This window comes from Notolabrus celidotus, chromosome 1, assembly GCF_009762535.1.
Source record: "Notolabrus celidotus isolate fNotCel1 chromosome 1, fNotCel1.pri, whole genome shotgun sequence".
Lineage (NCBI taxonomy): Eukaryota > Metazoa > Chordata > Actinopteri > Labriformes > Labridae > Notolabrus > Notolabrus celidotus.
In genome coordinates, this window is record NC_048272.1 from 38,543,503 (window position 1) to 38,558,511 (window position 15,009).

Below are 15,009 nucleotides of genomic sequence, written 5' to 3' on the forward strand. Positions count from 1 at the left end.
GCACTTCGTTACTTGACACCTCTGGTGCTCTGAGATAACAAAAAAAGCCTTGTATTAGACTCTGCCTCACAACATTATATCAGTCTTTGCTTTTGATTTAATTGCTTCTACCTACGATTTTTGTTTTTAACCTGCAACAAGTTTCCTGGTATGTTAACAGTTATTAATAGATTACAAACAGCACATTATGATCAGAGGTGTCTAATGGGGGTGCACACCATAGAGAGCTTTGGAAAGATATTTGTGAACATACTAAAGAATAATCATGCTAGAGACCTTTTCAAACACTGTAATGTACTGAACATTGTACTCAGAGTTTACAGGTCCTGGGAGGCTTCTGGAAAGGACCTACTCTTTCAAGAAGTCATGTGATGTATGTGCTTATCAGGTTTACAGTCACTCTGGTTTAGAAATGAAATTGAAAGTTAAATGCAGGTCCAGTGAAGAGTGTTTTACCCAATCTGTAAGTTCAGTTGAGTGAAAAGTTTTCACATGAAGATGTAAAGTCTGAACAGAAACCTGTTTTATTATGTTGCAATGTATTCAAACTAATAAACTGTGTCTGTAACACACTAGTTCAATCACACATTTCAAAAGACAACGTGCAAAGTAGTCAACACTAGCACGGTCATATAACTAAAAAGATCTTCAAAATATTCAGCTTGCCTCTTACTATAAGGTATACATCTTATGTTATGAGATTTCTATTATCATGCAACGTTAAGTGCTGGTGGCGTTTACTAGAAACACACCCACCTCAAAGGGAGCTGATTTCTAAGGTGTACTCTCAGATTGTTGCAGTTGATGATGAATTCACTTCTATCAAAACTAAATGTGAAAATGAATTAAATGGGAACTTGACAGAGGATTGGTGGACAGGTGCATTAAAAAGGGTTACCCCTTCATCCTGTGCAATGCTTAGTCTCATTCAATTTAAAGTTGTCCACAGGATGCACTTCAGTAAATCCAGGTTAGTAATGTTGTTCTGAAGAAAATGGACTCAACATTTAATTCATTTGATTTAAATAACGTATGAAGCTATTTCAGTCTGAAATCAGGATATAAAAGTCAATACTTACAGCCCTAGTGATTGTTCACCCAGCAGCATATTTCTTAGGTCTTTTAGCAAAAGTATAGGGGGACAAAATGTCCACAAGTAATATATTTTTTCCAAATGCACTGGTGTCAGAGGAGTACTGTGTACCTGTCACTGCACTGCAACCGTCTTGTGTTTTACATTTGTATGTTTATATTTGTATCTTTGTAGCCCTTTGTCATAATGTCTTGATTGAACCACTTTCAATTGGAATTAGGCCGTGGATTGAGGTTATATCCACTGAAACAATCCCTCTCTTGTATTCAATTTAAAGCCTAGTGGATTTAAAATATATACATCAGCTCATGTTTTTGTTCCCTTCCAGCAGCACCACTTCCATTTCTAAACAAATTAAGTTCTTCCTTCATTTGGGTTTAGTGTTCAATTGTTTTAAAATTTTAATTTAGCCATTTCCGACTTCTTTCTGCTCCTCTTTTCAATACTGTCTGATTTCTGTCTGTACACGCTGCACTGCAGTCTCATGCCCATATATGGACATTTGAGGGGTGTTTACCTATGTTAAATAGAAACAACTTGATCAAGTTTCCGGAGCTTTCATCAGTTTAAGGACTTAGGTGAAAACGATCCTACAGTTTAAACTTACATTCATGTTGTTTTATATTAAATGACCTTAAAATTCATTTGAATGATGATTGATACAGCTAATTGAAAAGGTCTCTTGGACGTTATAGACTTGTGCCCCCCTCTGAGATACACCACTGCAGCTTGCTGTGTTTGGACGAGGTCCTTTTCTAATCTCCATGGCTCCACCTGCAGGCAGAACTGCATCAGTTCAGTCCTTGTCCCTGACTCTTATCTACAAATGTATATAGGCTGAGATTTGGGGTCTTGTAGAGAATCTATTAATCTTTCTTTCAACTGGATAAAGCTTGATCAAATATGACACATGGATCAGGCCATTTTCTTTTTTTTACATCCTTGATTTCAATGTGACAGCTCTTTGTAACATTATAAGGGCTAAGCATTCTTAACAGGTACTTTTTACAAGTTATAATAAGACAGACATTCAAAGAGCATTTGATGACTGAGGAAGTAAAAATGCATTTAAGCAGTCAAAAGCTCTGAAAAAACAATGGAAATAAATGAATGACCTCATTTTTACACAGTACTAGTACTGACATAAAATGTCAGAAATTTAAATTGGGGTTGTTTTTGTAAGTTCACTGTCTGATCCACACTCCGGAGCAGATGGGGGCGGTAATGCACCAATAAGCTGGATGCCACCCGCCTAGAATGACGACACAGAAGAAGAAGACAGTCTATGGTTGTTATGTGATGAGCGCCCTTAGTTACCGTTTTTACCCATCATGCATCACGGATATGATAGTTGAAGGTAACCAAGACAAACAGCGTTACAGAGATGTTTGTTGTTAGCTAAACCTTTAGCTTTACTTCTACTGTTACAGTTGGTAGATAATTATCTAAAGCACCGAGAGCTAAGGTAAGGTAATAGCTACCAGCTGCTGATACTTTATCTATCTGATGCTAACACAGTGCTAGCTAGCATTCTTGCTATAAGTGACTGTTGTTACTGAACGCTCCGCAGCATCCAGTGACACCTGTGATGACTCTTTCTATTGTCTGTATCAGTGGTAGGAATGGGACCTGACCGGAAGTAAGGACTTTTAGAATAAGAGAAGAGTCCATATAATGATGGAGAAGGAACAGCACAACACCGTGGTCTTTAACTGCTCCAAGAGAGAGCTGTTCACCGCCAACAATGGGTACAAAACCATGCAGAAGAGACTGCGAGCTCAGTGCAAGATACACAGGTACGGGGTTAATTATTTATTCATTTATTTATTTATTTATTTATTTATATCAACAGGGACAGTGTACAGCAATTTAGTTGTACCAGAGTTAGCTAGGAGCTAATTTACATCTGTAGTCCCTGGGCAGGAGACAGAGACAAGGCTCTGTTAAAAACAAACAGTACATAATGTAAACAGCGACACAATAATACATAACCACTACAACATCAGGGATACATTCACATCAAAACTATCAACACAATATTAACATATAAATAGCTAGACGCACTACACTATGAAATTATATATATTTAAGTGTGATGAGTACAACATTGCATTGATTTTCGCCATGATTTCATCCTGGACTTAAATTCAGCAAAGCTGCAGCACTCTCTGATTTTTACTCCAAGTAGTTGTTGCTCTAACAGAGAGGGCCGAATTCAGAAGATCTGTGGTGTATGACACAGTCACCTCTATTTGCTGTCCTAGTTGTTCTTCCATTATCTGCACACAGTGATATAAACTCTTAATGGGGCAGCAGCCAGACCATTTATCACTTTAAACACTAAAGAAGCATCAGCAAAACCCACAACATGTTCAGAAGTTAGGAGCTTATACCTCTGTGTGATATTGCAGTAGTGGTAACTTTTAGCTTCTTGTCCAGTACCTTCAGTGTTTGCTTGTACAGTGATTTGATGGGAGCAGGTGTTGTTTTCCCAGCTTGGGACCAGCTTGTTGTGACACAGTACAACAGATGGGAAAATATAATTGCGTGCATGTATAGTTTTGCTGCATCAGTAGGGAGCTGGTTTCAGATAAACCTGAAGGTCCTGAGATTAAGTCTCAGTGTTACAAAGCTTTTTCACATGTTTCTTAAAGGACAGCTGTAAGTCTAATTCTGTCTAATTCTGTCCATTACTAACATGGCTACTTCCTGTGGCTAGATCTAACCTCTTAACAAATAATCTAGAGACAAATCCTGTTTTCAAAATGCTGTCTTTACCACAGCATGAAGGAGGAGCTGTCCCCTGAGAGGCTGAAGGGCGTCAAGCTGTGGATCACCGGGGGCCCAAGGGAGATGTTCACAGGATCAGAGGTGATGTATCAGAACACTGAATGTAAATGTAAGACATGAAATTATCAAATAACACGATCACCATGTTCTGTTCAGCTCCATCCAAATCCAAATCCAAAATACTCTATTCATCCCCGGGATGGAAATTTGTAAATAAAAAAATGATCAAATAAAATAGATGAAATAATACCAGAGTATATACAGAAGCTCAGAATAGTTAGAGTTACCTAAGTACAAATGCGCTGGGAATGAAGGAGATGTATAAAAGGATGTTAAAGTGACAGGGATATTGCACAGTGTATTGTACGGTTATTGCACAGAGTACAGGTTATTGTTCCGTGATCAGAGGGAAGAGTTGTACAGTCTGATGGACACAGGCAGGAATGACTTCCTGTGGCGTTCTGTGGTGCATTTAGGGGGAATGAGTCCATTTAACAGCTCTTGGCCCAGAAGATAGTAGAAATGAGAAGGACATAGGGTTACAAAAATCTGGGAATTTTCAAAGTTGGAAACTTTCCATGGGAATTAACGGGAATTTATGGGAACAAACCGTAACAAACCAAGAATTCACTACATTGAAGGTTGGCTCTTAATAGGGAATTTTAATATATATTTATATATTTTAAACCATCTGGTGGAAGGGACTTTGGGGATCTGTGGCCCTTGCACCTATAGCCTCTATCATACTCCAGATCCCACCATCATCAGTCGCCTCAGAGCACAACTGGTCCTTGTTCGGTAACACGCACACAAAGGTGCGCAACAGGCTCACAGATGTGAGAGTGGAAAAATTGGTTGGTATTCAGGCTAACCTGAGGCTCTTTGAGCCTGACACAGAGCCATCCTCAACAAGGCTGGACAGTGACACTGAAGAGGAAGAGTCGGAGTTGGATGTTGAGGAAGTGGACACGGAGGATCTTGGTGAGACCCAGGTAGAGCCCATTGCCTGAAAGGGTTTAGCAAAAATGCAGAGGCTAGGCTTGAGAAGCTTGAGGGAAGATGCTTTTTTATTTGCATTGTTGTCATTGCATTTAATTGTATTATTTTGGAAGGATGTCTGCTTATAACAAAACAAATATTTATGCTTGGATATGATACCTTTCCATTAAATTAACCTCAATTCCCAACCTCTAGCAGGACACCAGCCAAATAAAATGTATTGATCCTCTGTCCACTGTATTCAGCTCTAAAGTGTGTGCACTGTTTTATATTTCAGATGGAGACTCTGAAGCACTTCCTGGATGGAGGAGGAAACGTCCTGGTTATGCTCGGTGAAGGAGGAGAGAGGAAATATGGCACAAACATTAACTATCTGTTGGAGGAATACGGGATAGTGATCAACAATGGTGCACATTACACGTTGTTAAAATACATCTGAACTATGTAGTTATTGGTATTTTTGTTAAAAGTTATTTTTCTTCTACTGCAGATGCTGTTGTTAGGAATGTATATCATAAATATTTCCATCCCAAGGAAGCGCTTGTTTCTAACGGTGTATTGAACAGGTTTGTCATCAGAGCATACCTTTCTTTTGTAGCGAGTGTGTTTGTTTCTATGAATTCCTGAACCATCAAAGCAAAGTCTGCTTTTTCCTCGTGTAGAGAGATCAGCAGAGCTGCTGGGAAAGTGATCACAGGAATCATTGAAGAGGAGAATGTAGGAAACAATGCACAGTAAGAGTTTTTTCTCCTCTCTATAACATGAAACATCCGTGTTTTCAAGGGTTGAAGGTGGTCTTATCTGTCTTACGTCATATAGGGCTCTCACGTTTTCATATCCGTACGGTGCCACTCTGAACGTGATGAAGCCGGCTGTGGCTGTGCTTTCAACGGGCTCAGTCTGCTTCCCCCTTCACAGACCTGTCCTGGCCTTTCACCAAGGAAAGGTAGGAGACATAATGTTGATTTCAGACTCACTCTCAGGCCATACAATATTGTTTGTAAACTTGTTCACTGTTTTCTTCCATTTAGCTCCGAATGTCTGTCTGCCTGCCTCTATCCCTGTGACATAGGCCCAATCTCAATGTCCTCCCTGAGCCCTGAACCCTGAACCCTGAGCCCTGAACCCTGAGACTTGAGCCCTGAACCCTGAACCCTGTATCCTGTACCCTGAACCCTGAACCCTGAACCCTGAGCCCTGAGCCCGTCTTGACTTAATTGACGTCAGCTGGAAAGTGATTGAGGGCAGAAGGCTGTAAGGGCTCAAACCGTAGAACTGGGAATGGGAAAGCACTTTGAGACTTCTCATGTAACCTGCATGACGTAATGTAGCTCACCTTAGCAGCATTAAGAATTTATTTTGCACAATTTTTATTTTCCTCAAATTCAAGGCTCTTAAGGGATGACTGACTGACTGTCATGTGATCCAGGCTCTCCCATACAGACTGCTTAACCACACAATTTAAAATATATAAACTATAAATATATAAATTATACTGTATACACATATGTGTGAAGATTAATAGATTTAGGCTGTTTTCTTTATTTATACTTAGAGGCAAACTTTTTTGCCTGTAAATTTAATTGCAACTTCCATGCTTCTTTTTTACTGTCACACTTTTTTAAATTTCATGTTACGGTGTTCGTTTACCCTTCAATGCCGGGGAATCCCGTTTTTCACGTCACAATGCTATGATCTATTGGTAATTCCCTTACGCTAGGTCTGCAAAAATGCCCACTTACAGAAAAGGGGGCATAAAGGGCTCAAAAAGTCTGATAGAGACCCCTCACACACTAGATGATTAGACAGTGGGACAGCCCTAAGCCCTCACAGACTTAACAGGAACGCGCCTCAAAGTCAGTGAGTATGTGAGGGTGGACGTTGAGATTGGGCTATAGGCTGTTCGTTAGGCTGTTCCTTCTTCTTCTCGTCTTAAATGATTTACGTCAACTACACATCGCAAATTCTTTTTTTTTTTGCCAAATTGACATCATAACTGAATTTTCCCTCATTTTTTCCTAGAAAAGGCCTCAGCAAAAAACATCACAAACATTACAGTCCATCCAAATCTGGAGTCACACATTCTGCTTTTCATGTACTCTTTTTGAAAATGAGTAATTTTCTATGTGATGTAACCAAGCGGCAACCTCCAGTCTCAAAATACGAAGCGCATGTGGAAGTGCTTAAAACTGCAGTTCATCAAGCGTCCACTAGAGGCTGGCTGCAGAAACACCAGAAACCACATACACACCCATTCAAAGAAGGAATCTTTACAGCAGAAATAAACATGTTTACAGCCTGGTTCAAAAAACAGCTGCAGTCTGCAGAGCTAATTTTTCTATCAGCACACACTGTACAGGGGGGTGTTTTTTTTCTGACGCGATGGTTCAGAAGATATTAAGATTACAAGTTTTGCCTAAATAAGGACATGACTGACTTGATTGACAGGCGGGAACACTTAAGCTGTTGGCTAGGAGGCTCAAACCCCGCCTCTTTACCCCACACAAGCTCAACAGAATTCAAGTTGAGTTCAACATTTCCATTATTACTATACAGTCTGTGGCTATAACCTTAAATTAGAAGCATCTCTCATCTGAGAAAAATTGATACAAAAACCAAAAGAATTGTTTATTCAATAATCTGATCACCAAACAGGGGGCGCATCCCCATCACTAGGACCATGTGCGCTTTGTTTACCTGAGAGAGAAGAAGATTAAAACCCTGGTCTCACATGGTAAGATGGATTGAGTAAGAGCATCCAGCCTTCATAGATTTAAAGTCCTCTGTGGACCTTTATTGATATAATGTGTTCTAATGAATCTTTACTTGACTTGGTTTGAGGGACCCTTTCTGTTGGGTTTTGATGTTCAAAATGTTCTTGTGTCTTATGAAGGAGGCTGGTCAACTTGTGGTGTCTGGTTCCTGCCACATGTTCAGTGACCAGTACATAGACAAAGAAGAGAACAGCAAAATCCTGGTGAGTCCTGATGATTTTTCCTTTTATGGCCCTGTCACACCTCGACGATTATCCAGTGTTTTCCCAACGTATCAAAATTTCTCTAAAACGTTGACATAGGCTGAATGATTGATGTGTTTTTTCAATGTTGGGCGTATACATAGCATATTCATAACTTATGCCCAACTATAGTCCTTTTCTTTTTTATACGCCGCTATACGCTGGCTAAATTGTCATGGTGTGACAGGGCCATCAGACCAGTCACATGTCAGACGTGCAGAATGTTATTCTGTACTGACGTGGAGTTTGTGAATCATCAGTGTTTGTTTTCTTTTTCATCCTAGGATGTTGTGCTCCAGTGGCTCATGACTGATAGCATTCAGCTAAACCAGATTGATGCTGAAGACCCAGAGGTGAAAACATATACCCGTCAATTTAATGACGTCACTCTATTTATTGTAAGTGTGCTGACACCCATCTTGTCCTTTTATCCCTTAGATCGTGGACTACACCATGTTGCCCGACACAGGGTGCTTGTCAGAGCAGCTCAGGGTGTGCTTGCAGGAGGGCGATGAAAACCCCAGAGACTTCACCTCTCTCTTTGATATGTCTTTGTTTAACTTTTCAACAGACACTCTACCCCAAGTCATCAGGTGAGAATGCTGAATACTTATCTGAGTGTTAACCCAATGTGGGCAGGACTTGTTTTTTGAGCCACAGGTGAAAAAAGTTGTCCAGTCTTGTTTTTATCAGCTCAGAAATAAATCAAATGTCAAGTCCTTAATGTCAGCCAAAGATCTTCAGAAACTTATTCACGCTTTTATATCTTCCCGTCTCAACTCAAACATGTTCCCACATCTCCCTGATTTAAGCTCATCTAAACTGGCTGCCTGTTGATTTTAGGATTGATTTCAAGATTATGTTATTGACTTTTAAAGCACAATATGGACTTGCCCCTCTCTATATCTCTGAGCTTTTATCCTCTTATAAACCTGGTCTCGGTCTAAGATCCTCTGGCAGTGCTCTGCTAGCCGTTCCAAGGACCCGACTGAAAACTAAAGGGGACAGGTCTTTTTCAGTCAGAGCTCCTACACTCTGGAACCAGTGTTGCCAACTCCTCCGTGAGGAAAGTAGCTATTGGCTGTCCTAAAAAGTCGCTTAAAGTCGCTAAATGGCGTAATCATTTAATTTGCATAATTTGAATTGTAATCGGCGCTGCAGGAGAGACGTGTAACGTTGAGGGAGAAACAAAGAGGTTAAAAAACACTCTAAATATGTTTATAACTACACTGAAGAGTCTACAGAAATCAAAGTAAAACAACATTTTTCAACCATAACATTTTCAACATGTTTATTGTATACAACCTACATTAACTATCTAAATGGACCAAAAAGAGACAGTAGACGGGATCAGCCAGCGGCGTCTTCGTACCATAGACTGTATATATAATGGACAGCGTCGCTCCGCCTTTTCACATTGTACGGTTATGAAGCCAAAATATCCCGTTCCAGAACGCTGCCATCTTGTAAATTTTCTGCAGCCAGAGTCTGCACAGTAGGGAATTTGTGTGTTTCCACGGTAACAAGCTCCGCCCTACAGCAAACCGTTCCGTGCTCCTACGGAGTTTCTCTCTACGGCAGCTGTCAATCAAAGTAAAACCGGATGTAAAACTCTGATTGTTAACCTCTAATAACTAACGAAAAATAAACTTTTCAGAAAAAAAGAGGCCTTGAACACATAACACTCAAATAATAACTACATGTCACCACAGCATACAGATGTGAGAAACATTCGTACCACATGTATTTATTTTTTAAAGTTTGACCGCAGCTAGAGACAGGCTGTTTCCGAAACTGCCTGCTACATACTACCTACTAATGTAGTAGGCAGTAGGTATTGCCTACTAAATACTGTGTTTGAATTTAGTCTGTAGTATGACTGTTCTGTTGGATCTGTGTTGCAGTACGCTGGGCTAGACGTCATTAGATTTTCCGGTTTCGGAAAGCGGAAGTAAACAACAACGAAGCCGATAGAGAAACTGCTTCTTTAGCATCACTTATGATTTAAAAAGTTAGGAAGTGGTTTATATGTAATTCAATAAGCTTCACAGCACCCAAAAGGATTTCCTCCCAAAAAATAAGGAAAAAGAAAAAGCAGAATGAGCGCTGTGCATTGTGGGAAACAGTACGCGAGGCAGACTGGTCCGATGCATGCTGTGAAATTTTCTCGAATCAGTAGACATCCGGGGAGTTTTGGCATACTGCAGATTTTGCTCTTGTTCACATACTGCTTACTTGCTTACTACATACTGAATTTTGGCCGAATCAGTACATACTGCTAGTATAGTAGGCGGTTTCAGAAACAGCCACAGAGTTTTTGACCTATACTGCAGCCAGCCACCAGGGGGCAGACTCATTGCTGAAAGCTTCACCATCAGCCGAGCAAAATGCACCCCTGATTACGACTCACACGCAGGGGAGCATCCGGCTCGGCTGGTGGTGAAGCTTTCAGCGGAGTGTCTGCCCCCTGGTGACTGGCTGCAGTATAGGTCAAAAACTCTGTCTCCCCCATTCATTTTAATAGGGCTGCAGTCAAACTTTAAAAAATAATTAAACGTGGTACCAATGTTTCTCACATCTGTATGCTGTGGTGATTTGTAGTTATTATTTGACTGTTTTGTGTTCAAGGCCTCTTTTTTTCTGAAAAGTTTCTATACTGCAGCCAGCCACTAGGGGGTGCGGTTTTTGTGGCGGCCTCACTTTGAGCCGAGCGAGATGACATCCATTTTATATACAGTCTATGGTCCGTACATGCGTGATACATTAGCAGTCTGAATGATGAGGGATGAACGCCTCCAGCTTTGAAAGCAGCTAGGAGGGACTCACAGCAGCATCCACTGCTCGTTCAGTAGAGTAAGAACGATACATGCTTTCACATCAGTCTCCAAAAGTCTCCATTTAACACCAGAAAAAAAAAAAATCACTAGGTTTGTCGCTAGTCACTTTTTTGAAAAAAAAAAAAAAAAAAAAAGAGTCGCTATAGGGGTCTGAAAACTGGCTAAATATATTGACAAAGTTGGCAACACGGTCTGGAACAGCCTGCCAGAGGAGATCAGACCTGTGTTTCATGTCATTACTCGAGACACATTTTTACAGGAAAGCTTTTATGGTGTGATTTTATTTATTTTAGCTCTGATTTTAAAGGGTCTGTTTTATGTTTGTATGTTTTTAAGTTTCATTTTATTTTATTTTTTCCACTTCATTTTGCTTTGCACTTCTTTTTGTGTTTATTGCCCACTGTGAAGCACTGTTACTTGTATTGAAACGTACTATATGAATCAAGTATTAATATTATTGTTATTATTACATGGCTTATCTCAAACTCATTCTCTGCAGTGCTTACAAGCAACTAAATGTCAAAGACGAGCCACTGCAGCTGATCATGCCACAGTTTGAAACTCCACTACCACAGCTTCAACCTGCTGTGAGTCCAACTTCTGCATTCCTGCTGCAGCTGATTGTTTGCAGTTATATTTAACATTTGCAGTTATATTTAACATTTTAATAGGAACCTATATTTTCCCCTAAAACCCCTCATGTTCAAAACCAGAAGTTGATGCTCTGTTTTCTAGGTCTTCCCGCCTGCTCTAAGTGATCTGCCTCCCCCCATGCTGGACCTGTTTGATCTGGATGAAACGTTTTCCTCTGAGAAAGTGCGCCTGGCACAGCTCACCAACAGATGCAAGTTCTTTATCTGACAGAGTAGAATTATCCGAACAAGTCAAAATGTTGACCAAAGACATGGCTATCTGTGATCTTACTTTGATAAAACTGTCACCACAGGCACGGACGATGATCTTGAGTTCTATGTGCGGAAATGTGGGGAGATCCTCGGAGTGACTCCGAAGTTGGATAAAGATCAGAGGGATGCAAAGCACATCCTGGAGCACATTTTCTTCCAGGTTGTTGAATTCAAGAAACTAAACCAGGTAAGATCTCCGTAACCATGTGTCAGTAAGCTTACCATTTACTACTATGCATCCAATGCAACGCCTCTTTTTGTGTTTCCTTCACAGGAGCATGATATTGAAACAGAGGCCCGATTCACTCCAGTGTTACGGGATCCATGAACACTCAAGTCTTTGACAAAGATGGAAGTTTAGTCTGAAGTTAAAAGGAAGAACTGTCACAGGAGCTGAAGACTTTTACCCACATGATAATAAAATGTACCTGTACATAGTTAATATTTTCATACCTTTGTATTTTGCTTTACTAAAAAAGAACTATGTGTAAACAATAAAAGTCATTGATAATTTATTTTAATCTTTTAAAAGCGTTCAAATCCTTGTTAATGGATCCTGTGAGAGAAGTGAGACAGTTAGGAACATGGATTTCCAAGGTGAACACTGAATGCTTATGTTAACTCACCATCTTATCTTCAGAGGATCAGATCTTCATGGGGTTCGGACTCCTGGTCTGCTCCAGAGCACTGGCCTCCGTAAATGACCTGGGGCTGTTGCTTTCAGGTTTAATTAAAGAAACATCCCAGGACATGTTGGAGACAGAAGACTCCATGTAGGACTGGTCCGCATGAGCAGCCTTCTTCTGTTTTTGAAGGAGCATGTAGGGTGTGGAGGACATTCCCTGTAAAGGTATTGCCAGGTGACAGTTGTCGGTCTCCTGAGTGTTATTTCCTGAAGAAGCCAGAGAGGGAGAAATGGGATCTGTTGACTGGCCTAAGGTAGCCACGACAGAGAGTCGGGGGTCAAATCCATCAGCCACTGCGTCATGTGATGCTCTTGACGTGGATTGTTCAAGGAACGAAGACATCCAACTCTGTTCCCCCCAAAACCCCCTGTCCGGCACCATGGGGGATGAAGACTCCAAGCTTTTCAGATCTAGAGGATCAAATGAGAGAAACCTAGAATCACAACATCTGATTAAACTTACATCAGCATGTGTTTTAAGAATAACACCAGCGTTCCTACCTTTGACAGTGAAAGCCTTCTCCATGGTCTGCTTTGGCCCAGCTGAGCTCCAGGTGGTTTTAACTGCTCATGCTGTTTGTTAATTGACCCAGCTGGTGGCTGAGCTTCTTCTTCTTCTCTCATTTTAATGGCGGATTGCAAACCAAATTATAATGGTGCATAATGCCACCTGCTGTACCAGAGTGTATAACATCAGGGTTTTGTACTTCAGGTTACGTTCTACATGATGAAAAAATGAAAACAAATAACTAAATAATAAAAGAAAATAAAGCAACTAAGTCATATATATATATATATATATATTTATATATATATATATATATTTATATATATATATATATATATATATATATATATATATATATATATATATTTATATATATATATATATATATTTATATTTATATATATATATATATATATATATATATATATATATATATATATATATAATAGTAACAAATAAATGACTAATAATATTAAAAAAATTAAAGTAAATGAATAATAAAAATAAATAAATACATTAAATAATTAAATAAATTATATCAAGATGTGAACTTGTTTCTTTGGTGGCTGAGCTGGCCATCAGTATGAAGAAAGACAACACGAGGACCGCTAGAAATACAGTCAGTTTAACTTCAATCACTTTTTCTTTACTTTTTCAAAGGAAGTAAAAACACAAAATGTTATCGATGTGTTTTATTTTGACTGACATGGTTTTGAATTATTTTAGTTCCAGAAGAATTCAGGAGAAAAATGAAACTTTACTAAGGAGCAGACATTTCTTAATATGTAGATAAAAATATATGCAATATTTCAGATGCTAAGATGAAAATCCTCTCCAAGAAACTCATTAAAAATGTCTAATGTTTTATTTATGTATACTCTTTATTTTTTTATATCAATCAATTCAAAGGTTTTAAAGTATAGTTTTAGTTCTTGTAAATAAACAGGGAAATAGGGGGTGCATTTTTTTCATTTTACATTTGTGAATATGAAATTGACTGAACAGTATCATTACATTTACAATAAATTATTTTAGCTTTCTTTTCTTTTAAAGGTGCAGTAAGCCAAAACTCCCCGGATTTCTTTTTAATGGTTCTTTACCTGAAATATGTTTCCCTGGCATGTCTACAAACCCCCCGAAAATGAAAAAAATCCATTCTGCTCCTGTTTTGATTTCTCCACCTTTCTGTAAATGTGTGTGAAACGAGCCGTTTCAGACTTCCATGTTTTTGTTACGTAACAACAATATCCGGTCTGTAACGGAGTCAGAGCTCGGAGCTTGTTCAGCCCATAGACTGTATAAAATAATACTGAATCCCCCCTCCGTTTTTCATTACCTGCACAAATGTGTGCTAACAAGGAGCTTAGGAGGGAAGCATGCTAGTTGTAGGCTGTCTTAATAAACACAAAGGTCGGTTTTACTCCCCACGTCTGCAGATTTGAAGATCTAGTGGATGATTTTTATTTGTCATGGATAAGTGCTAGCGCTAATTAGCATAGCCACATAGCTACATGTTCATAGCTGTAGCTTAGTACCAAGACACACGTCGACATACTGACAAATAAAACAACAAGTAACACATAATCTGTGACCAATCCTTCAGAAAGGTCCTGCTGCCTTTCTGGTAGAGGTCGGTTTTACTCCCCAGGCCTGCAGATTTGAAGATCTAGTGGATGATTTTTATTTATCATGGATAAGTGCTAGCGCTAGTTAGCATAGCCACATAGCTACATGTTCGTAGCTGTGTACCAAGACACACGTCGACATACTGATAAATAAAACAAGAAACACTAAATCTGTGACCAATCCTTCAGGAAGGTCCTGCTACAGGCGCCTCTCCGTCAGGATCAGATTCAGAGGGTTGAAGTAACGTGATCTCTGAGCAGCCGTGTATATTCAGCCAACATGTAAACATTAGATCAACGTGCTGGAGAGCCGAGGGCACTTCCACTTCCTGAGGGGGCGTGGTCAGAGAGAAAACAGAGTGTTCTGAGGAGGACTGAAGAAGAGGACTTTTCAGGCATGCCGAAATCTGATTTCAAAGTGTTTTTTTGAGCATAAACTTTAAAGACATTTTTTGGGGACCTCTTAGACCAATATATATTGATGAAAAAAGCGTGATATGTCACCTTTAAATCTATCTTTTTCTCAGATACGCAATTTCCATCAATTTGCA

General features: G+C 39.5%; 1 protein-coding gene across 2 annotated transcripts; it reads left to right on the plus strand.

The window, feature by feature from the left end:
* Positions 1-2,329: 2,329 nt before the first annotated feature.
* On the plus strand, positions 2,330-12,155 carry ift52 (intraflagellar transport 52 homolog (Chlamydomonas)). 2 transcript variants are annotated; one of them, XM_034683976.1, is made up of 14 exons: positions 2,330-2,450; positions 2,708-2,889; positions 3,877-3,964; positions 5,160-5,289; positions 5,373-5,448; positions 5,545-5,616; positions 5,702-5,828; positions 7,776-7,859; positions 8,183-8,251; positions 8,337-8,491; positions 11,235-11,322; positions 11,471-11,579; positions 11,682-11,827; positions 11,915-12,155. In XM_034683976.1, the coding sequence occupies exons 2-14, from the start codon at positions 2,768-2,770 to the stop codon at positions 11,966-11,968; spliced, it is 1,320 nt and encodes a 439-aa protein (XP_034539867.1). In that variant the 5' UTR covers positions 2,330-2,450; positions 2,708-2,767; the 3' UTR covers positions 11,969-12,155. The 2 variants fall into 2 exon arrangements, with proteins under 2 accessions (XP_034539867.1, XP_034539858.1); XM_034683967.1 differs by having other exon boundaries at positions 2,403-2,558.
* Positions 12,156-15,009: the final 2,854 nt, after the last annotated feature.

What these genes read in the sequence shown, in the direction of transcription:
- ift52 (XM_034683976.1), top strand. Translation starts at nt 2,768, where the DNA reads ATGATGGAGAAGGAACAGCACAACACCGTGGTCTTTAACTGCTCCAAG. An exon ending in AATGTAGGAAACAATGCACA is followed by an intron (nt 5,617 to 5,701) that starts GTAAGAGTTTTT and finishes TACGTCATATAG; the next exon opens with GGCTCTCACGTTTTCATATC. An exon ending in AAGAGAACAGCAAAATCCTG is followed by an intron (nt 7,860 to 8,182) that starts GTGAGTCCTGAT and finishes TTTTCATCCTAG; the next exon opens with GATGTTGTGCTCCAGTGGCT.